Source organism: Centroberyx affinis, unplaced genomic scaffold (genome assembly GCF_046629955.1).
Source record: "Centroberyx affinis isolate AG114_WGS23_722 - 3 ecotype Tasmania unplaced genomic scaffold, CSIRO-AGI_Caff_v1 ptg000166l_1, whole genome shotgun sequence".
Classification (NCBI taxonomy): Eukaryota; Metazoa; Chordata; class Actinopteri; order Beryciformes; family Berycidae; genus Centroberyx; species Centroberyx affinis.
In genome coordinates, this window is record NW_027278863.1 from 89,328 (window position 1) to 114,228 (window position 24,901).

The window sequence follows — 24,901 nt, forward strand, 5'->3', positions numbered from 1 at the left end:
AAACAAATATGACATCTCTAATGGCAGGTGAAAATATATATATATATATATATATATATATAAAAAAAAGGAACGTTTACATGTGGAAAAAAAACACTTCATCTAGAACTTGAAATTGTTACATCTATGACATCATGTTATGTGACATCAGAATACAATGAGAGAAAAATGGCTCACATGTGAAAACCAACATGTGCTTTGAATTAACATGGATTTTCACATGTGACTTTTTTGTAAAGCATCACATGATGCACTATGTCATGATAATACAGTATCAAAACCTAAGTATTGAGTTTTATGAATTGTAAGGTGCCTTTAAAAGATTTCAACTACAATATTTTGTTTTCATCAAATGTAGAATAAGGTGTATGTTAAATGGCAATTCCTTCTGTTCATGTGCAGAGATTTGAGTTTCAAAAGTATTTTTTTCCTTTTTTCAACATAATTTAGTAAGCATAAGTATCAAGTAAATATTATTGTTATATTATAGCAAGTATTACTGTCAATACACAAGATCTGATGTAGCCCTGTCATGGACTGGCGATAGGTTGGGATAGGCTCCGGTACCTGAATAGGAATACGTGAATAAAGAAAAAAAGGGCTGTTAATGTTTTGCCTGTTCATCTATAGCTGATAATACCTTCAATTTCTAACACACAGTCTGCACTTTAACTTCATAACTATTTTTTCATTTTGCATAGTGCATGGAAAAATGTATGTACCGCTGTCCAAAGGTTTGCTGAAATTTCATATCAATCTTTGCAGAAAGGCTGATATGAAGAGCAAGAGTCTGATTTGTTTTTTACATATGAGCTTTTTTTTTTTTTTTTTTACATTATTTTGGCAGTAAAACTAAAACATCATGGGGAAAATGTCACACAATAAAACTCAAAAGATGCAATTTAGAATTTATTTGACCATATAATTTTTTGATATATTAACACAATTATAATAAGCTTTTTGGAAGTATCTAAGCTCATCATAACTCAAGAAAGTCTGTTTTACTCTAGCATTTACAAAATGAGTCAATTTAGACAAAGATGTTAAAAACATGTTCAACAGTGCCATGGCTACTCTTCTGTAGCCATGGCACCAATTAACCTTCATATGCGTATACTGCAAACATATTTGTTATTTGCTGTTGTGTTTTTCTTTCTGCCATTATAAATTGAAATCATGCACATTTTATTGATTGCTTGGACTATTAATGCCCATCAAGGGACTAGTGTTGGAAATGAGCTCTGGCTATTAACACATGCACAGCACATTGGACACTGCTCTTGCAGCTGTCAATATTATCTGTAAACTAAACTAATAGCTGAGTAAGATATATGCAACTATAAACAATATATTTAACTGTTCTCAATGCTAATTCATTCAAGTGAAGATGTAAATGTATGCTTGTCTTGGTAAAGAAAAATGAAGTAAATGATACATTGCTAGCTCCATTGGGACGTGGCCTCACAATGTGTTTCCTTTAATTTTCTGTCATGCTATTCTTATAGCAATGATGCTTCACAAGTTAATATCGGTTCAGTGAGATTTTGGTGTACAAAAAGACAGAGACCCTTGTTTAAAATATGTCAGTAGTTTATTCATCGGTCCAACTGTACATGATGCAGTGAGAGAGGGACACGTAATGATGAGTAACATGGAGGATTACACAATGCCAGTGCTATGGCAGCACCTGGAACACACCAACCATCAGCTGGACTGGAAATAATAGCCCTGCACAAGGAAACTGTTCAGGCCTCAATATGTACAGGCACTGTACAGCGTGTGTGTGTGTGATTAAAAATGTCAGATTGGATGAAAAACACACAAAAATGATTTTCAATTCCACAAATGTAAAAGGATGCTCTCTCGCTTTTCATTGGAAATATGAATTCAATTCTGTTTTTTTGTCCATTCCTAGTTTGAGTACTTTGAAGCTAAATGAAAGGAGATGTGGGAGTGGCCAAATACAAAAGATTAGCTGATTAGCAGAGGTTTTGTATTTCCATATTTATATTGATATCATTATTAACCCATACGTTTGTGCAATATCTCTCTTTGCATAGTAAATAAAAGTTAAATGTTTTGTTGTTGACATGCACCTATCTTTTGTAGCATATTTTTCTTGCGGATTTTGGGGACTCCCATATAGAATTATAAGCCCACTATAGTGATTGCATGCAGCGTACCAGTAGAGCTGAACTTGATTTCTAGTAAGAGTTTATGAGAGCACAAGGCCAAGCCAGTATAGTGGGTGTTGATGAGGACTGTTAAGTGAGACCTGATTGGACAGGTGAGAGTCTGCATGGACAGACTGTATGCCTTCAGCACTAGGAGAGGCACCACTGGATGCAGACAGAGGGGAAAGTGCTCTGTGTGCGACAACATCCATACGTTCAGGTGATTGGTTCTTTGGCTTTTGAGTCACTATTGAGAGTACTTCGGGGAACCTTGTGACATTAATCCGATCTGATCTCCGTCTGTGTTTCATCTCTGTGCCTGGACCTCTAGAACTGACATCCCACTCCTCAACACCGACGGCTGCTACGTCCCGTGTACTGGATCTGACCCTTGACCTCTTGCCCGGACAATTACAATAGGCTATGTAGCGTGTGTGATTACAGTACTTTGCTGAACACCTAATAGAGTGAATATTATACCGTCATGTTATTCGTACCATTTTGGCCCAAATCATAATTACGTTGTACTTCATTAACATTGCCAAAAACACCCGCTATACAACATGCTAAGATAAAAATAAAAGCAACTGATGTCACTGTAAAATGATATGTTGTAATTCCGAACCTGAACTCTGTTTCCTCTTTTATGTACAATCTTGCCACTTGTGTGTAAGTATGTGTGTGTTTATATTCAATATGTATGTGGTCTGCATTTCCCCTATGGGTCCTTACATGCAGCCTTCCTTCGCTCCTTACCATCTACAGCACCTAAAAGTGAACTAAGAGGAGCTTTTCCACTGGGCTTGTTTTTTAACGAGGCTATCTCCTCCGTTGGATGATTCAGTTTTTTCTGTCTTTATTTTTATTTTTATTTTTTTTGCGGTATATTCAGAGCTTTCGTAGCCATGCAGAGTCCTGTAGAGAGGGCTCTTCATGCCAGGGCCAGCGAGCAGCACGCTTTGTGCGGATAATCATGCCAGGTGAGAGAGTGGTGTGGATTCCGCCTGAACGCCTGTGCACTGGCACTAAAGGATGGAAAAGGAGCTCTGTCACTCTAGAGATCAGGGTGGGGGTTGTTAGGTGGGTGAGGTGGGGTTGCATTTCTATGCCACTACAATGGAATTTGTTAAAATGTCCACTATGTCTTTTCAAGTAAATCTAATGCCAAAGATCAGCAGCAATAAGTGCAGTCCAGCTGTCAAGTAGCCAACTAAGGAAGCCTTGGAGGAGTCCCTCTCTGAACGCGTCTCTCCTCGGGTTAAATGGCCGAGGCGTTGGGGTCGTATCGTCGCTTCTTCACATTTCTTATGAGGAGAGAAGAAACAGGTGTCATTGCCTGCAATATTGATGTCTGCAACACAACTAGTGCAACCTGGACAAGCAACCACACTCATCTCTTCAGCTTATAGGGTTTATACTAAATTCAGAACTAATCTACAGGAAACCATGCTATAGCTACTGTTAAAGGCCTATTTAAGAGTGGAAAATGAGAAAATTCTCTGAGGTTATGTATGCTGTTTCTTAGTACTTCGAAGATCCTATAATATAGTATATAAAATGCTGAAGACATTGAGATGAGGAAAGGCTGGTCCCTGTTTGCTGGTTCTGCCTTGTCTGCAAACAGACAATCAGGGGTATTTACATTCACAGCATTTTACATATAAATAATTAGATAAAGTATGTAGATATGTGGCAAGCTTGTTTTTTTTATTGTATTACCTTACTGGAGCCCAATGTCAGGACATCATTTTTATTGGGATCCCTTTTATCTGTGGTCATAGAGATAAAATATGCTAGCACCATACTTATAATTTGAAGGATCCCGCAATGCTTAATCACTCTCGGTGTTGGTGACAGTGCCAGGGGAACAGAGAGATTCATGACACTGAGCAATGAAAGTGCTTAAGTGATCTCAATGAAAACTATGACCCAGTCTATTGGGCATGAGTGCGATAAGCTCTACATTTAATTATGTTGATAATATCTGAACTTGAAGGTCTGTGAATAGCCTATAAATACCCTCAACTGCCCACTTGCAGACAATTGCCTACCAGCTTGTGCGTGCAACATCTGTTTACAAGGTGAAGTGTAGGAGACATCTTTCATTACCATTTTTGATGGGAAAGACATTAGTTCCACTCAAAACATAACCATCTGGGAGGAAAGAGTCAACATAAAATGTACTCTATAGAGGAGGGAAAGAGGAGACAACCACATAAACAACAACCACAGCAGCAGCAGCAACAATAACTACTACTACAACAGTAGGACAACAACAAATACAACAACAGGAGTTATGCATAACCTCCCCGTACTGTGGCTTGTTGTGGGGCTTCTATCAGTCTGTCATGCACCTGTCCCAATAGTAGGCCAGTTGAAGGTGGCACTATTGCTGTGCGTGGGTCATGCAGTGCAATGCGCCGTGTCTGTACCAGGTCTGTGAAGCAGGCAGCAATGGCAGCTGGTGTGGGCGGGTCCGAGAGTCCTGCTCTGCTCTAGGGCGGAGCCTGGCCATCCAGGTGGGTGTGGCCAGCCATGGCACAAAGGCTGCGGCCAACAATATGGTCCTGGCTTCTTTCTCTCTCTCTCACCACTCCACTTAAACTCTCACCCTCGAGCAGTAACGGATTGAGAAAAAGATGATGGTAGTGATGAGAGCACGGCAACCCAGGACCAAATCATTCTGGGTTTGGCTCAGCCTTTGTGCAATGAACTGACCTCCTCCAAGTCAACAAGTCAACATGCAGAAATGTTTTGTTTCTCTTTCTTTTTTTTGGCGACAACCATGATGCTTTGCTAACTGGCATGCTTTGGTGGCTGCAATATTGTACTTCTCATTTACTCCTTAGGCCTATTTAGATTTAAGAAGTGTAACACCCCTGTTGCTCAAGACAGCAGGCTAATCAGTGGTTGATTGGAACTTACATTATTCAACATAATTTACTGTACAATACAGTACATTTCCTAGCTGTGCAGTGAAAAGACATAGGCCTATATAGTTAAATGGCCTACATTCGGATTTCAGAGGAGAAATAAGATTTTAATAAAAAGAAAATGCAAATCCATCTGTACACAGTAGCTTTGTTAATCGTTTAGCTGACCAGTTACAAGTATTCTTTCCCCTCTGTTGTATGAAGATCTCTGTTATAAGGTCCTGTACTGAACATGCATGTCAAGCTTTGAGCTTTGCCTGTCCAATCAGTTTGAGGTTCTGCTACAGACGCACAGACGACCCCCCCAGTGTCCCTCACCCCCTCTCTCCATATCACCCTTACACACCTAGACCCTCATCTACACTCTAGCTATCCTGTAGAATAAGTAAAAGCTATCCTGTAGAATAAGTAAGAATAAGTACGTTTAAGTAACTTTAAATTAACTTTAAGGCCAGCCATGACACCACAAGTGCATGCTGGATGAAGCTGAGTATTTCAAATATCATACATATCAGGCACATGCTCTCAATGCGCGTCTTAACACACGGCACGTGCAAGAAGGCTGACTCAATATAATGTGCTTTATGTGTGTGTGTTGACCAGCCTGGGTCTATATTCTGTAGCAGGAGCTCAAACCCTGGTGTCTAGAAGCAGCAGGGATGCTAGAGTTACAGTAGGAGAGACATGCGGCGTGTTGCTTACTTAAAGCCCCATCCAGTCCCCCCCAGCACTATGGCAGCCACAAGGATGGCTCCGGCGATGGAGCCTATTATTAGATTGGTGGCACTAGGACCTGTAAAGGGTTATGGGGAAAAAGACATGAGTTCCTATACTTACTGTGTAAATAACATGTAACTATACAATGACGATCTCACATGAAACAGAAAACATATCAGAAGAATACTGTTACAGTAAAATGATTGAATCTGCAGATGTATTTTGCATGCTTTTCAGGCCCCTTAGTGTGTGAATTTTATTAATGTGATTTGAATGTGATGAAGCGGTGGCCTTGGAAATGTTTTAGTCAACCTATTGTCAGGTGAAGTAGTGGGTAGTGATTATCAGTGGACTGTATGGACTGTAGTCTGTTTCTTAAGGTTGTGCAGAAGACTAGAACCTAGGTGTGCATCACCATAAAGGTTGAGTTAAACAGAGATTGACAGGTGATCTATGTAGTCTGCAGTATGAACAGTGGAAAATATCTTTAGGGGTCCCAGTCACCACACAGCCTACCACTGACTGACAAGCCAGGTCACTAACTGGACACTTTTCTGGACCGTTTTCTATCTAAATGCCCCACATGCCCCAGAAAGGAGAGGATCACAGGAGCAACCACATGACGACTAAGAAGAAGAGAAAGAAAAGGGACAAGAAGAGGAAGAGGGAGGATGAGGGAAGAGACTCATAATATTGGGGAACAACGGGAAGTGGCAGGGGAGGGGGAGGGAGGGAGGGAGGGAGGGAGGGGAGGGGGATCCATCAATCAATCACACAACACTGAAAACATCCAATCACATGACAATTATATGGTCACCACCAACACACAAGAAACACAAAGCCACCGGGACGCACACGCGGGCTCAGGCCGGCTCACGAGACCGCCCGCACACTGAGGCACCACTATGAGAGGAAGAGCTGTGAAAGGGTTAAAGATGCTTACTCTATTCCCCACCCTGTGCCTCCAAAAATCACCCCCAGGGCCAGAATGGTCCCTGCTACTGCCCCTATCAGCCTGTTAGTGGCCACGCTCACTGTGCAGAGGGAAAAGGAGCATTATTACCACCCTGTCAAAAACAAACAGCAGGCTTCTGCTTCAGAGTCATGGACAAAGTGACACCGTTCCCTAAAGTGACACCGTTCCTTTGCCACCTTCCCCTTCCCCCCCGTACTCGAAAGGTGCTGCACTGCCCTCCGATGGGAAATCTGTTGATCTGTTTAGCTGGCAGCGCTGCTTCTCGTGATGACATGAATACATACAGTATGAGATACAAAGCATCAGGTGTCCGGCATAACTGTGTGTTCATCTGATCTGCTGAATCACATTAATCTGTGGAAGATATGAGACTGCTTTTATCACCTCCATCTTTCTCCATTTTACATGGAAAATCATTACAGCCATATTTCAGTATACCTGTGCAACCCTCAAATCATCTTCCATACTCTCTGAAATCTAATAATCTAAGTCAGATCTAGCAGTGTGCGTGAGAGCGACATTGCAATATTGCAGTACAATATATTACAATGCTGCCGATGTGAATCTTGACTAAATGGAATGAGTGCATTTAAACTTGTGTGTTATTCATTCTATCGGACGCCAGAGGTGGAAAGAGGTGGAAACCGACCCTTGGGTCCTTCGTCTTCAGGGGCCTCGGGCTCCTTAGGCGGGTCAGGCATGCTACAGTCTGTCCCCGCCCAGGTGGTATCACAGGTGCATGTGGCTTCATTGTTGCACACCTGTACAGATCAGACAGAAATAGGCGAAGTGACGTGGGAACATAGGAGCCATAAATAAAGGTGCTGATACACTGGGGCAATTTTTGAAGACAATAAGATACAACGCGCTCAACTCACGATAATACCCTGACAACTGGGTGCTGGATCCTTAAAGTGGTAGATAATGAAAAAGAAACTAGGACAGCACTCCAAATTGACTTTTTATTTGCCACACGACGTTTTGGGCAAGACGCCCTTCTTCAGCGTATGTATTGGCAAACTCAAAATCAATCGACACAGGTGGGGTTAATTATAGATGTCCACCACTGGCACAACAGGTAAATCCCAGCAGGGGGAGCCACAATCACATGATGTAGGTTATTCAACCATGAAACAATTTATACAGAAATTTTTTTTACAGAAACACTTTTTTTTACAAAAAATAGAAGATAGAAAACAAACAAAAAACACAAATTGTGTTCACTTCATAAGAAACACACAAATTAAATCTCCTCATTCATCCCATTGGGAATGAGGGTACCAAGGGAGTGTATCCAATACACCTCCCTCTGAAGAACGATTCTGTCCCTGTTGCCACCTCTCCGTGGCATATTCACTGTCTCAATGCCCATGTAATGTAGTTCACTCAAGCTGTGGTTATGACTATTAAAATGCCTAGCTACCGATGATTTATCATCATGATTACGAATAGAACACTTATGTTCACAGATCCTGGTTTTTAACACTCGTTTTGTTTTCCCAACATAATATAAATTACATGGGCATTTAAACAGGTAAACCACATATCTAGTGTTACATGTGATTCTGCCTCTAACCTTGATGTCAACACCAGACTTCAGATGGGTGAATTGATTACCCTTAATCATAGAATAACAATGTATACAATTATGACAAGGAAAATTTCCACTAGGGATCTGAGACAGAAAGTGAGTGGGCCTCTTAGGCAAATCTGACTTCACTAGGAGATCACGTAAGTTGGAAGACCTCTTGGCGTACCTTATTAAGATGATTGTCCAGTAATGCATCCCCATATCCCCTCACTTTAAAACTATCACAAAGATCTTTAGCATGTGACTCAAAAGAATCATCAGAATTACAAATGCGTTTAATCCTCAGTAATTGACTATATGGTAGACTTCTTTTTAATGCTGGTGAATGATAACTGCTAAATTGTAGAAAAGTATTTCTATCAGTTTCCTTTTTATATACTTCAGTATGTAAAGAGGTTCCCACTTTTTTCACCAAAACATCCAAAATTTTTTGAAGTGCCATCCCCGGCAACAGGCAACAAAGAGACAGAAAGGGTGAACGTTTTTTTTTTTATCACATCCTAGAAACAAGACGCTCCTGTGTGATTAGCAGATTGGAGTTTTAGACTATAGCTATCTAGGTTAACTGCTGCTGACCTTCAAGATCATAAATGCAATGGCCATGCAATGGAAAAAAGAAGTCACTGCCATTTATATTTTTTATTAATATTTTGACCAGAGTTCCTCCTTTGCCATTGAAGTTTGCCAATTAGCTAACTTGTACTGCCAAAAGCTGTGGATCTTTGACTCCTTCCGTTGGCTTTTCACGAGCCAATAAGATTATTTCTGCCTCCAGAGTTGCTCTGCCTTTGAGAAATGTTGGTAAAACTAAAACTCCATTCTGCATGTGGCTAAAACAACGATGTTTAGGAAACTCCATAGGCACTGTTGCTCATCAGAGTTGCCCAAGAAGTTGCTCTGTGTATCACTGCCTTAAGGGACTTAACATTCAATCTTCAAAACTGAGCAATTATGCTCATAAATTAATAGGTGTCCATTTGTGTGTATGTGTATACCAGGACTCACCCCATGGGCAGAGCACACCTGTCCATTAGGTCCACTGGGGCAGGTGCTCATGTTGAGCGACTGGATGGGCAGACACTTGCGGTCAAGGCACATCATTGACGGCCCACAGGGAGTCCCATCCTCCACGTAGCCTAAGTCAGTCTCATCATCCAAAAGAACATGGCCACCACTGTGGGAAGGGCGGGACAGGAAGATGGTGAGAGTTGGAGGGTAAGAAAGAGAAGGACAGAGGAGAGAAGGGACAAAGGTGAATAGAGAATAGAGAAAGAAGGGATAAAGAGTCGTACAGGCGGACCAACACACAAGAGGAAAGAGGGGAGTATTGACTGTAGTCTTTCCAGGACTTTCCAGGACATGGACAGGTGTTATAACATGGTGAACAGGTGTTTACCTGCAGTCTACCACCCTGCCTTGATGGTTGAAGGAGGTGGGGGTGATCTCTCCCTTCATCAGTCCGATGCGTGGGTTGCGGCCAATGTTTGAACACAGAAGGAACCCACAGAACACATCACTGCAAAGACAAGCAGAGAAAATCGTGTACAGGTACCCGTGTTCCTCTTAATATTACTTTTGACTTCATAGTCACCTCACAGTCAGTTTCTTTACAACTACACAAAAATTATGCAAATATATCTAACATTACAAAAAATGGTAGTCCTCATTCTGGTGTGTGCCTCACAAAAGAACATCTTCCAGTGGCCAATTAAGTCACATAAGGCATAGGATTGAAACCAGCATTGAATTTCTCTCAGAAAAGCACATGAGACCAACCTGAGAAAACAAGCTTTCAAGGGTGATACATTATGAAAGATTTGTAAATTAAGAAAGTAACTGGATGATTTCTGTTTGCTACCTAATATTATGAAATGTGTTTCCAATGGTAGACATCCTAAAAAACTGGCCTTTGCTGTTGAGAACAATTTGTTTCTGTGAGAGATACTCGCTCTATTGCCCTCTACTGGCAGGCTGCAAAATCAGTGAATTGAACCAATGCCCATCCTCTATGTAGAAATATAGTCAATATATTTTTTCTTCAAGAATTTATAGTCATAATAGCTAATTTCATTTCTGTCAGTGTCTCCCCCTATGCAGATTTTTTTTAAATAACTGTGCCATTAGGAAGATATCTGTGTGAATTTCAGTGCATGTAAAGGGGCGTGTCTGCATAATCCTGTTCTTGGGAATGACAACCGCTCCGGGCTACACTTGGGTGCACTTTATGGCCATGTACTTGCAAGGCATTATGGGTTGGCATTTCTTGCAGTTGTGGGATTCACCCTCCATGACTCCACCTGCTCCACCCTTTTTACTCTATGCTGCAAACTCTGGCTCCAGAAATACATGTCAACGCCCGGAGATCCCACTTCCTGAGCTTCAACAGATGACTCACAGTCATTTTGTACATTTTTTTCCATAATCTGTGACTCACTGTTTGCTACACTGGATCCATTTCTCTCCATCCTTTCCGCAGTTGCCCTTCTCTGTCCCCTCTGTATTTAGCTTCTCATAGCAGAACTTCTCTGAGCCTCCTGCCTCTGCACAGAGGACAACAGAAGAGAGAAGAGAAGGGAAGAGGGGTTGATTACAGAACATATGCCTTCAGAGCCAAGGCTCTCTTTCTATTTCTGTGAAAGAGTGATAATATTACACTCTTTCCACTGTAATGAGAGCGATGTGAACATAAAGTATATTAAACCTACTTGACCCCCAGATGTATTTACACTGGTTCTCTCTGGTCTTGCACTCTCCATTGTAGCAGCGACCCTGCAGAGAGAGAGAGAGAGAGAGGGAGAGAGAGAGAGAGAGAGAGAGAGAGAGAGAGAGAGAGAGAATAAAACTCATTCTTCCTCCACTGCTCCCAAATTACTGCATGACTGCTCCTTCTGGACCAATAAAAAGTCATCAGTCTATCTACCTGGTTGAGGTGGCAGAGGTAACCGTCTTGTTTATGGAGGTTGGGTGGGCACTGCAAACAATGATATAGGAAGATTTCTTCTTAACTATGTCCAATATCTTGAATATGCAAAGAATGATATAGATTAATGGTTTGAGACAAAACATTAAATAGTGCTACACAAGAACACCTGTCCAGAGTCCCCAGAGCAGGTCTCTGAGATATCACAGTCGTTCACAGCGTAGCGGCAGCTGTAACCCCGTGGATAGAACTGGCGAGGAAAGGAGAGAAGACAGGAGTGTAAATTAATGTTTTAGAAGTAGATCTGAAATTAATATTTTGTGTTTTTAGTGCAGTCGTACAGTAAGAGTAAGCCACTGACAAGCTCATACCAGGCAGGTGTTATTGCAGCATGGGCCATCACTGCAGTGTGCCCCATTGGCCAGGGAACACTTCTTGCAGCATTCCTTGTAGCACTCCTGAAAACAAACAGGTGAAGGGCTTCATCCATCTGAACATGTCAACGCCATTTTTAAAAAAATGACTGAAATGAGAGAAACTCACCGCTCTCGCTCCGCAGTCGCACTCCTCTCCCACTTCCACAAATCCATTCCCACATTCTGTCGCCTCAAACAGCTGCCAAGAGAAGTCATGAGAGTGAAAAGGATTCACCAAGCATGTCTGCCGCATGACAGATGTGACATGTGAACAGTGATGCAGTATTGTGAGCGTCTAACCTTGGTTGGCCTGTTAAACAGACAGGACCCTCCGCCTTTCAAAAGGAACTCCTTGTAGTCCGAGATGCTACACTTGGAGAACCGCCGTGGGTGTTGGACCCTGCAGAGGGAGAGGATACATGTTTTATAATCAAGCACCAGCATTGTAAGCTCCGCCCACTGAGAATGGAAGCAGATTCCATATGTTGCTTATCCCATGTGACGCACTCTGTGATGAGCAGTTTTCCTAATGAGACTGACAGTCAACATAAGCAAGATGTCTTTCACATGCAAATATTGGTTATACTAAGGAGTGACAACTGAGAGATGCACAATCTCTGGTGGTCTGCGCTTCATGTATCTTATTATTACACTTTGTTTGCTATTTATCAGTGACTAGACTACAAGTTTATATGCACCCCAACACTCCAATCTTATGAGAATGTTGCTATTATGAGAATAACATTCAAAACATGGGTCAGGAAAAAAAGATGTCTAAATAAGGAGTATTAATACTATAATAGACGTGGAATAATGTGATATTAGCTGCATTATTGGAGGGTTGTTTGGACAAAAAAAAAAAAACTTGTTTCATGACTCTTGTCCAACATACTTTGGGTAGTTATTTTTTTACAGCTGCTATCTACAGTACAACTAGCCTTTGAGCCTTGAGTATAGGTACTGGATGAATTGCAATACACTTAAATGAGGGCAACCAAAAAAAAAATACAATGTAAGCTCTATTACAGAAGGGAAAAGATTGACATTGGGTAGAAGTCATGAATTATTCTATCAGTAATGTCAGTATTCAACACTGAATGAAAATGGGAAACATTAACAGAACATTCTTCTGCCATGCATCTAAACAGTTTAATGGAATTATTCTCATACTCAAAAGTAATGGCTATATGGCTAGTAATGGCTATCAATAATTACATGAATGTGCGCATGTAAACATAGTCAGTGATCCTGTAATTATGGCATCTCTCATTAATGTTGTTCTTACACTCTGCCTCTCTCTCTTTTGTGTGTGTGTGTGTGTGTGTGTGTCGGGGGGATGTTGGACATTACCCGGTGTCCTCCATTATGCAGCCCACCCAGGAATCAGTGCAACCGCACTCCTCTGAAAATGAGAAATAGAGAAAGAGAGAGAGAGAGAAAGAGAGAGAGAGAGAGGGGGGGAGATTTAACAGTGCTTGAAGGAATAAAAGAAGAAAATAAGTTTTGCTATAGTTTGTTTATTTTAATATAATTAAGATGTTCAGCACTGTAACGCTAGACTGTGAAGTTTCATGTGATTTTGACTCCTAAACTCCTATATAACCTGCCCTCCCTAAACCCCATGTAGCAGTGAGGCAGAGGTGATGGGGTGTGTTGCATGTATACTTCTCTTGGACGCCGGGTCCCACTGGATACCCAGGTTCTGCGCCAGGCTCTGGGACAGAGACACTGCCATGGACCAGGTGGTGCCGTACTGTTGGCGCAGCAGAGACCAGAGATTATTCACCTGCACTCACACTTTGCCATACATGAACAGCGTGATACTGGACAATAGTCGGCAAATCTGACCTCGTTGACCCCTACTCCGCGGCTCACTGAACACATGCCCCCGAAGTACGCGGCGCTGCCTCTGCGGTAGTGGAACGTCACATTTCTACAGGATGTTGGAAGACAAAAAAAAGGCAGAAATGAGCGATAACACAAAAAGGAACACAGATGATCAGATTAGTCCGAATGCAAGCCAAATCCAATTCATGACGGAAAATGTAAATTATGTCAATTCTGAAGAGACAGTAATTCGTTCAATGGATATAAAAACAGGGAGATAATACAGTTGAAAGCCATATGTACAGTGAGTGAACACCCTGTCTATTGCACTTATGTGGTTAGCTGCAGCCAGGCCGGGGCCCGAGGGACGCGCTGCACTTACGAGAAGAGGTGCACAGCGTCCGCATGGTGCTTGATGCTTTGCTGCCGGTACTTGGAGAAATCTCGCAGCATTTCCAGCGGCTTCACGCTGATGGGGATCTGATCCTTGTCTGTCCAGATCTCCACAGCAACAAGCACCACGCGTGTATGTAGATGCTCTTTGAAGATCTGCCATTTGAAGCATGTAATGAATGGGAGGAATAAAGAAAGACAGAGAGAGAGAGAGAGAGAGAGAAAGAGAGAGAGAGAGAGAAGCAACAGCACAGGGACAGGAGAACGACACTGGGTGTGAATTAGAATCTACACTGTCTGAGGAGGACGGACGAGGGGATGTAGCACACTGGGAGCAGGGAGAAACAAGGGGACTGTTATTGCACGTGACAACAACACAGAGCAAACACCAGCACAGTAATGACTCTGAGACAGAATCAGAGCAGCACAGAGACAAGTATGGGGCCAACTCAGGGTTCAAGAGATGTACTCTAATGTGACACATGAGGAGGTGCTCAGCCGCGCCTTAATATATCAATGGGCACACACTGTAATGACATATTTCGAGGTTATCAGTGTCCACAGCCTTAATGTTTTATGGAAGTATGCAACAAGTAGGCTGCCCTGTTCTAATTTATTCTGAATAAATAGTTATATTCAAACTTGGCTGTTTTTGTATTCTGCTATAAGGAGAAGAGCCTTAAAACAACTCATTTTTTTGCATGTAAATTCTGAAATGGGGTGAAGCACATAGTAGACATTTCTGAAATTGCAAGTGAAGAGCTTACTCACAGCATCCACAAGGTTAACCACTGATTTGGCAAAATTCCTAGTGTGCTGCTTGGTCCTGTAGCGTTTATACTGCAGGCACAGAGAAAAAGAACAAAGACAAAGATGAACACACTGCAGTGTTTTGACGGTGCGTACTCTAAATGGTCGATATGCTACATTCAATGGCACTGCTCCCTCTTGTGGGCAAAAGTGACAGAGAGTGAAGAAGAAGCAGAGTGTTTTAGTATTTAAATATTTATATGAATATTGAAACTAGCAGTTATGAACTGACATTTATAAAATAAGCCAAAACTGGCCACAGACATTTCCTGTTGTTGTTGGTCATTAGGACATACCATACTGTGGTCACTGACAATCATGATCTCCAAGTACTTCATCTCCTCAAATATATTACGAGGCATCTGCAAAACAAATCCAGACACAATCAACAATGACAGCCTTGTGCAGCACTTTGTACCAACCGTATGTTTTGCAGCCCCAGAATGACCACAAGCTACATTTAAACCCTGAATAGTACCGCTAAGTTATTTAACTCACTCTGTAACCAAGCAAGGGTGAATGAACCTAGGCTGCGTTACTAAAGAGGGCGGTGAGGTCAGAGACTTACAGCTCGCTTTTTCCTGCGCTTCAGCCAGGACAAGTCATCCAGCTCTGAGAGCAGCTGCTCCTCCTCCACTGTGGACACACGCAAGGAGAGAAACACTGAGGAAAACACTGCTACTTCAACTGAAATATGTACAACAGGATACGCCCTTGTACCATCTCATGAGTTCGAACCCATAGGGACGTGTTTTCCTGGTAATCTTTTCCAGAAATCCCAAAATTGTTTACTGAACTTCCCATGAGGTACTACATGCTACATGAAACTGCAAAGCAACAATTGATGCAATATGAAACTAATTGGCATCTGCATATGAAACTAATTGCCACCTGAACCATCAAAGTCTGACAAATATAAATTTTCAAACACTATGAAATTCAATACAGTTAATTCTTTAGGCATTTTCAGTTTTTGACCCATCAAAACCAGACGATCACACACAACCAACCCCTAGGTTGGTTAATGCACCAACCTAGGGGGCCTATCCCGTAATAAGTTATCATTTTAATGGGTTCCCAGAGTGTCTTTGAAACTTGGTATCTGCATTAAAACCTCTATTTGGAACCCCCCCGTTCTTGGTAAAGACGCATACAAAGATGGATGCACACAGAATTAGCTGTTAGAAACAATCTATCTAACTTGTATGGTATTGTTGAAAACACAGGTTTGATGGCCATTACAATTCTTGACCTTTGACAGGCTGGAGCTCTGTCACCACTGTACTTGCATGTTGTGAACAGACAGACAAGGTAAGGGAGCTTCTGTTTAACATGCCGGGACAGACGGGCCCTGGGAGTGGTGCAGGTCAGAGGTGAAGAACAAATGGAGGAGGTTATGTACGATGGCTGACAGTAACACTTACCCTGCTCCTCTGGATCATTGTTCCACTGAAGGGTGGGCGTTCTCCTTAGCGTGTGAGGCCTTGCGGCTGTATCCTGTAGGGGCGACACCACCGAGCGTTAAAATGTGAATGATGACTGTGGCGGGAAGAGGAGCCGAGTTACAGAGAAAAATGTGTCATCATGGTGCAGAGACTGGCACTGGGAGTGTTGAGGGACGTTCTAAGATGTTTAGTGTGGAAACGGCTTAATAAGTCTATAAACTATACAAATGTGATACGTAATGTGGACAAATAATGTTGACATCGCTTAGCATGGCTTGGTGAGATAAAATTGAAATAATACTATTACTACTACTACTACTACTACTATTACTACTACTACTACTACTACTAATAATAATAATAATGACAATAAAACAGCAGCAACCACAAATATGAATGATAATGAAAAAACAAAAACAACCACCAAACAATCAAGAATGCAATATTGAGCAAAACCAATTGCTTAATGTGGCTTAACAAACTGGAATTAATATGATTAGTGCAAACATAAGTTAAAATTAACATAGCTAGACAGACATCTGGAGCTAAGAGAATCTGTGCTTTCTATCCTCAGTATATCAATTCATATAAAAGATAATCCTTCCACATTAACCATTTTAGAACGTGACCTCTGTGGAGCAAGCAACCAAATCCGTGTTTGTACAGCCAAAGAAGTGTGCCAGCTAACTCAGGTCAGACATACTTCATTATCGAATGTGTGCTTCCTTTAAAAACAGGAATGTCCTTGTATTCAATAGGATATCCTCAATAGATAACTCGACTAAGAGTGATGGCTTAATAATGGTACAGTAACAAAGTGAGGGTCATGAGTGAGTGGCTGCGGCAAATGCTACAAGAGTAGTAGGGCAAAGATTTTGTGTAGCACATATTTTGGTCCTCACTGAAAGAAATCACTTACAATCGAATGAGTCTGTTGTAAGGGCTCAATTAGATATACATAGAGTCCATCGTCAAACATTCCGCTGTCAGGCAAAGAGAGAAGAGGAGGGAAAGAAGCCAGTCAGTACTGAGTCAATAGGAGGCGAGGAGCAGAGATGAGTGTATCCACAGATATTCTGAGCACGGCGAGGATTATGCAGAGCTCCTCTATTCACTTACTGCAGCCCGTTGCAGGTAGATAGGGCCACGTGGGAGTTATCGTTCCCCCTCACCTGGCCGTGGTAGTAACAGTGCTCCCCGCCCTGAGGGAAGACAGGCACCACACTTATGCAACATCACAGCAAACCCAGATCAGAGCAGCATTACTAACAACACCGCAGACAAAAATATCCCTGTGTATATACTGTCAGATTTGAGCCGATGCAACACTAAACATAAAGCTTTGCCTGTTGTGCGTTGTAAATTTGAGACCGTTTTTTACTTTACTGCAACTGAAAGACATGATTGAATTCGCAACTGCTTCTGACACTGTAGCAGCCATCCTCACAGATGGCGATTTTACACATTTGCAGACAATGTCTTTCCGCAGGGGGTGTGATGTATGCTTGGTAAGACGTTGAGTTAACACATCGCAAGGTGGGTCCTGGCACTATCTGTGACTCAGCTGTCAGACCCAGGGTGAGCAGAGGACATTCTCCCTGTCTCTCTCTCTCTCTATCTCTCTCTCCTCTCCCCCCCCCCCTCTCTCTCTCTCTCACTCACTCACTCCAGCCATCCCACGCTGCATTGCTACTGCAGAGTGCTATCTCTCCCTCGTCACGTGACCTGGGTTCCAGCAGGAGGCTGCAGGGGAGCAAAACCCTGCTGATTCAGCTACAGTATGCCCAGCCCAGCCCTCTGCCTGAATCAGCAGCAACAGCAGGCACAGCAGCAGCAGCAGGAGCCAGCTCTCTTTCCCAACCTCTTTTCTTCTCTCTCTCTTTCTCTCTCCCTCTGTTTCTCTCCTCTTGCTTTTCTTAAAATTCTATATTTCCATATTTCAATCAACCTGTCCAAGTCGTTTCTCTCCTTCTCTCTTAGTATGTATTTATGTATATGATTTTAGTCTGTATTATGTATTTCTATCTATCTATCTATCTATCTATCTATCTATCTATCTATCTATCTATCTATCTATTTCTCACTGTCAATCTTCTTCCCGTACATTTTGTTCTTTCTCCTCATTTGTAAAAAAGATTATCTTGATGTAACTAGTAAATTGCATTTGTACTGCTGATGCTAGAAAAATGGCATCGTTACCCTGATTAATGGTTAACAGTTAAAGATAAGAAGACTAGTTTAGCTCCTAGCGGTGAGACGGCTGAGTACAGTGAAATCTGCAAAGCATTTTTGTGCCTATTTCTTTACCAACCATTTTGCTTGATTGTACCGAACGAAGACAGTAAGGCACTTTGTACCAGCTGCAGGCCATGTAACTTCCACAGGGAACCAATTAGGCTCCACCAAACAAAGACAGGTATTTAAACAGCTTCTACTTAGTCACAGCCGGAGAACATGTTACCTTTGATAGAACAGGTTTGCCCCCTTCATAGTGGATCTCAACATAATCTGAAGACAACAAATCACTGCAAAAGAGAGAGATTGCGGATGGTTAGGGAGGAAGGACGTGATGTAATGACAGCCAACACATAAGGGCCCGTCTGGTCTTGCTATGACTCACACCTTTCATGGTTTACACTGTGGTTTGAACTGGTGGTGAGTGCTGCTTGCTTAGCATTTAAATAAGAACACTCATCACCGCTGTGCCCGGGTAAGCCTACGCAGAAACCATACACAAATACTCCCATGACATCTCAAAAGTTCAAGGGACACGTTAAATTGTGCCAGCCACCAGGAAAATTGTACAAACTGTGATGCATTCACTCATGGGGATAATTAAGTATCACAAACTGGCAGAGGTTGCACAAACAAATCTGCATTTGATAAAAGGCTAATTATTGAAAGACCTTTCAGAGCCTGTCAATTAATGCTGTCACAGCAACGTGCAAAATGGACGCTCCAGTACAGTTACTCAGAGAAATATTTTTGCAAAGTGCTCTTATGTCTAAATCTACTTTTTTACACGCGCAGCTCTTCCTCAAATAGTTACATTTTCCCAAATTAGATCACCGATTGAGAATGAGAACACATTACAGGCGCCGACACAAGTAACCTCATATGAAGGCTGCCAATGAAGCCTAATGTGATAAATGATTGTGAGGCCTCAGCTTCACCTTGAGCACAGCTGTCCTCCAGGCAGTTCCCACCGTCTGAGTCAGCGCGCCTCACCATTACACACACTCAATCTGTTAGCTGACGACTGGCTTCAAGAGACTGCAATTTTTGCCACAATGGCGCTTTTCTGAGTAACCTTGTAATTCAAAAACATCCTCCTATCTATGGACATGTAGTGGCTTCGCAGCAGAAAATGTGTTAAAAAAAATGGGTGGGCTGGTGGGGGGGGGGTGGGGGGAGGATCTGTCTTGTGAAAACACCACTGTGACATTTTTGAGTGATGCTCAGCAAGTGAGCAGGAAGTGCACAGTTGGGAGAGGAGAGTCAAAGCACCAACACAATGTCTGTGAGAGATTCCTGAGTGAGGGGCTATTTTTAGCTTGACAGATGAGGCAGGGAGAGGCGAGTGGACCACAGCAGAGAGTATATGAGTGTTTATGTGCGTGTGGGTGTGTGTGTGTGTGTGTGTGTGTGTGTGTGTGTGGACAGGGAGGCGCAGCATTGCAGAGCGTGGAGGGCGAAAGCCTTGGAACGTGAGTGTATCGAAGTGTGTGTGTTTAATGGGCGGCGCGTGTGAGAGCGGTGATTGTGCGTGGAGGCAAAGAGGAGGGAGTCCTGCCCCGAGGTCTCTCAGTCCACAGGAGACCGAGTGCCACAATGCAGTGGTAGAGGACAGGGAAGCAGAGTCCGGGGAGAGGGGCAGGACCAAAAAACTGCATGAGGTTCTCATGTCTGGCGCCAGATAAAATGCGGCCCCGAATCCCCCGCCGACACATGATGCGGTCATTACTGTTTATAACTCCAGCACATGGAAGTAATCTGCTCTGAGTCTAAATGAACAGGGATGATGCGAGGAAGGGTCAGTAGCACTTAAGACACTCCCAGCAAGAAAAACACTCCTGGAATTAACATCCATTCCAGGGAAGTTTCTGGTCCCATTAACACTGAACCAAGTAAATATCATCAAATAGATTTCTCTCAAAATGTGAATTGTGTTCATTTAATTAACGCTAAACAGCGAGTCAAAATAGAAACCTTTAGAGCGGAAAAAACAAATTCCTCTTTATCCAGGTTTGGCATCCCAGGTAGAGCAAGAGGAGGAGAAGTGAGCAGATAAAGTAGTACCCATTGGCAGGTTGCAGACCTATCTATATTTAGATCAGTACTGTCGCAGCTACAACACTGAGCAGAATTCAAACCCCTATACTCAAACAAAAAAGGCACAGACTAAAGTGAGATCATTACATATCTCACAGATAACCAAGCAAACAAACAGCAGGCAATCAGAGTCACATTTTCAAGCCTCTCTATAGTTGTTATTCTATGATCTGATGGCGAGGACAATGTATAGAACAGCATCTATTAAATGTCAGTCTTCTTTGTGCGGGTTGGGGCAGGGAATGACGTAGTGAGACACTGGACAAGAGGTGTGTGTCCAGGTCCTCATATCTCTGTCTGTCTCTCTGCGACTTAACATATGCTGTGTTGTTGGTAAGTGTGTAGGTGCAAAAGAAATGGAGAGGTGGGGGAGGGGAGAGAGGGATGAGAGGGAGAGAGGATGGGTGAGAGGAAGGGGGAGAGAATGAGAGGAAGGGACAGAGAGAATACCCTCTCTTGAGGTATTGAGACACACACATGACACGAACATGGATGCAATACAAGCGAGATGGACTGTCTAAAAATGTTGATTATTCACAGTATGTTTTGATTCAATGATTTCGATTCAATTCCTCGATGTCTCATGTCAACAAAACCACTTTGAATTAAATTAAATTTAGAACAAAGAGTGTACGTTTGTGAGGAGAGACAGACAGATTGGAGATCTGTGTGTGTGGTGTGTGTGTGTGTGTGTGTGTTTTATAGGTGTTGCTGTGCTCTACCCAGCCATAAAGCCTCTTGATTACTTTTGCCATTTACCAAAATCTGACCCTCTGGAGTGACATTAATTAAGCAATGCGTGGCATCAATCATGGCAAAGTATGACACCATACTCCCATTGCTCTTCCCATTAGTCTCATACATGGTTTCCAATCCAAGCTACACAGAAGTCAATAACTACCACAAGATCTCTGGAGCCTTTCCCACATTCTCCAACTTTCTATATTTGCATAATACGACAGAGCTTTTACTGTGTATAGCTCATTAAGAGCTCATCACATCATCATCACCTTAGACTTAATCAGCATTTTAAAGTCCTTGTACATGCGCACATTAAGCTGCCCTTACACATGGATAAGGCGTCACACATGTAGACCGGCCACTCTGTAGGAGGAGCAAATCGATATGGAGCTGTCTAGAGCTTCATATCTCAGAACGGGGCAGAATGATCACAGACCACAGACAGTCTGTCTGCACAGTTTGACACAAACTGATTAAGCTTCATTAAAGATATGGACTTGGTTTCCCAAAAGCATTTTCTAACTATGTTTATCTTTGTCCATTTCCTGTTCTGTTGTTGATTTTGGAAACCAGGGCTCTGATCTCTTCGGTCACTATGCCACTGACTAAATTATCTTCAACAAACGCTGCATTAATCACTGACCTGACATATAATACATATCATTTACAATCAACAAAGTCATCTACAACACCCGGCAACTACAAACGTTATCAATATTGATTCAAAGATGACCCACATATTGCTTGCTCATAGAGTCTGTCTCCTGTGCAGAATCTGCCCATCGCTGTTGACATGACCTTGACAACTGTAGTGAGAGGCATACAACTCACTGGAAGCACTTAGAAAGTTAAATCACAGTCCATTACTCATGAAACTGAATCACAAGTAAATCTGATTCACTGTAATGAAATCAAGGCAACACTATAATCAACAGTGGCTGATATTTGTTATGAAATCAATCATGAATCAGTTAGATGAGTTGAGGAAGACTTACTTGTTTAATGTTAGGTCCAGAACAAATCTGGAGCCAAAGGCCTCTAATTGAAAGCTGGCTTGGGCGAGGTGGACCGCCTATATAGGAGAGAGAAAAGGAGTACAGATACAAATCACTGTTTTAATTTCTATTTTTGTTTAACTCTGTGCAATTCTAGGTAAAGTGTAGGAAATGGCAGCATGTAAAGTGTTTGCAAGATAGCAGCCACAGTTATCACACCAGTCATCTGCCAGAGTCCAGCCTCCACAACATCTGCAGCACAGTGCAAGAATGAAACATGACACTTCCTTTTTTCCTGAAGCACAATGAATATACTGAGGGAATCACTTCCTCCAAAATGGCTTCATTCCAGTACTTGAGGACACAGTTCAGCAAAATTTCAATGTTGGTTAGATGCGGTACTATGTGTGTGTGTGTGTGTGTGTGTGTGTGTGTGTGTGTGTGTGTGTGTGTGTGTGTGTGTGTGTGTCAACAGTATGTAAAGACAAGAGAGCAAAAAGAGGGTTAACCTGCTGGACCCAACCCCATAATGCCTTGACCACAGAGCATAGCACAGAGCTTAGTCCACTAAGCTACGGAGAGTCCAGACACTCCTGCTATTGATGACTCCAGTATTTCTAGGAGATAATTTCCAACCACACCCCCTGGCCCACTCTGTCTGACACGACAGCCGAACCCGGCATGCCCATCCCACCTCTGTGCCGCCTCACCTGGCCCTCTGTGGCTTGGTTCTTGGCCCGTGTGTCCAGGTCATGGTAGGTACTCTCCGAGTCCTCGTTAAGGTAGTAGATCAGCCGAGAGGGGTAGGTGATCACATGCTCTACTGCATGGTGTGTTGTGTTGTCTGTGGCAGGTGCTGCAGTTGCCTGTTGCTTCAGCAGTGCTGGCACTGCGTCCCTCTCAACCTCGTTCTCTACTCCTTGAGAAACTGCAAGAGAATATCCCACCACACAAGCGTGAAAATCGGTCCAATACACATATATGGAGCCAGCTGTCAATCCCTTCCTTCATGAAACGCACTGAAAATACTGAAGGAAGTGGCCATGGCTTCATTGCAATTCTTCAGGGCACAGTTTAGTGAGATTCCACTGTTGGTTACATGTTGTACTATACTGATATTATCAATATATGCCACTAGGCTGAATTAGAATAGAATATAAAATGCTTCAATTCGTTCATATTTTTATTGCCAAAGTAAGAAACTCTGCACCAGCCATAAATGCAATGTTCATTAGGACATTTCTGTATTACCAATCCAAATATCCTAAGGCAACAACAGCAGGTGAATATCATGGCTTGAGTGAGGAAAGTCCCAGTGACTGTTGATTCAACTGAAGTAATCATAGGAAATGCAGTGCATTATTTCTTATATGCTGAACAAAAGATGCTGAGCTGCTGTAGTCTGCCCCCATGCACCATCACGTTAAGCACTCCGCATATACAGTATGGGCTATTCCTGTCAGAAATCATCCCCCTTTTGGAAAAAAAAAACGTGCTGTTCTACACCTACATCGGCAGATACGATTTTAATAAAATACAAAAAGTGAAAAATGTCAGTGATTCAATCAGATGAAAGTGATACAGCCAAGACAGGCTATTGCGATACGTACCGAATGACGCTAGTGATGGATGAAGCCAAGGCGAAAGGATGCTGACGAGCAAATTGGCCAGAAAAAGCAAATGCATGATTCATATTTGATAACTGAAATATCTTAATATCAACACATCAACGCAGTGAATAGCTTGCGGCCCATCGTGCAGGGGGGATTTCTTCATGTATCCAGGAGGCGCCGGGCTGCTGCAGTAGCGGCTGAGGGACGGACAGAAAGAAGGCGGTGGCCAGGCAGCTACTGGAAACCAGGAGCACAGCAGACTCCTCCTCGACGCGCACAAAGATGTCCTCCCTCCTCCCGGGGCACAGGAAGCCCAGGCAGGTGATTTCAAAGGCATGGCTTTCAGGCAGAAAAAAAAAGGAAAAAAAGGAAAAAAAAAAAAAAAGGAAACGTGCATAATACAACATATTCATGATGACAACACACACGCAAAAAATGACCCTCATTTAATTTGTTCAGCACAGAAAATTAGGATTTTTTTTTAAAATTATTGGATTATAGTGAGACCACATGATGATGATGATGGTGTAATAATAATAACAATAGTAATAACAACAATAGTAATAATAATAGATAAGTCAGCAGTAATTTCTATATCCATCCGAAGGAAAATTCTATAAAAATTAAAAAAAACTATTGATATACAGACTATGATTTTCAAAAAAAAATAAAAAATTATTATATGTTTATTTTGTCTGTCAACTGTCATAAAGGACTAAATTTGTCTTCTTCTTTTTTTTTTTTACAGAGAAAAGAGAAAGAGCCACTTAGTTTTCTTAGCAGCTATGCATGCTGACCAGAATTCAGGTCAAATGAGTGTAATTCAGTGTAATTTGAAATGTAATACAATTTAAAGGCCCAATCTGCAATGACACTCGCTGTTGAAACACCATCATCCCACCACTGGCTTTTTTGCCTTGGTGATTAGATTGAAGACACCCTGAGATTCAATGTATGAGTTGTTGATACAAAATCTCACAGTAGATAAAATGAGTTAAATGTTTGTTTACATTTGGAC

The 24,901-nt window shown here is 42.2% G+C and overlaps 1 protein-coding gene across 1 annotated transcript; it reads right to left on the minus strand.

Annotated features, from left to right (window-relative positions):
• Window positions 1-1,588: 1,588 nt before the first annotated feature.
• Window positions 1,589-24,057, minus strand: adam23b (ADAM metallopeptidase domain 23b). The gene is made up of 26 exons (XM_071533184.1): window positions 23,881-24,057; window positions 22,981-23,198; window positions 22,271-22,347; window positions 18,664-18,727; window positions 17,322-17,404; window positions 17,122-17,185; window positions 16,182-16,254; window positions 15,326-15,393; window positions 15,054-15,119; window positions 14,719-14,787; window positions 13,937-14,103; window positions 13,576-13,660; window positions 13,393-13,480; window positions 13,078-13,129; window positions 12,028-12,127; window positions 11,855-11,926; window positions 11,683-11,769; window positions 11,481-11,561; window positions 11,312-11,362; window positions 11,097-11,160; window positions 10,826-10,931; window positions 9,788-9,907; window positions 9,397-9,565; window positions 7,450-7,561; window positions 5,810-5,900; window positions 1,589-3,478 (listed from the first exon to the last, which is right to left on the minus strand). Exons 1-26 carry the CDS (start codon window positions 23,954-23,956, stop codon window positions 3,433-3,435), a joined length of 2,349 nt encoding a protein of 782 aa, XP_071389285.1. The 5' UTR covers window positions 23,957-24,057; the 3' UTR covers window positions 1,589-3,432.
• Between the last annotated feature and the right edge of the window lie 844 nt (window positions 24,058-24,901).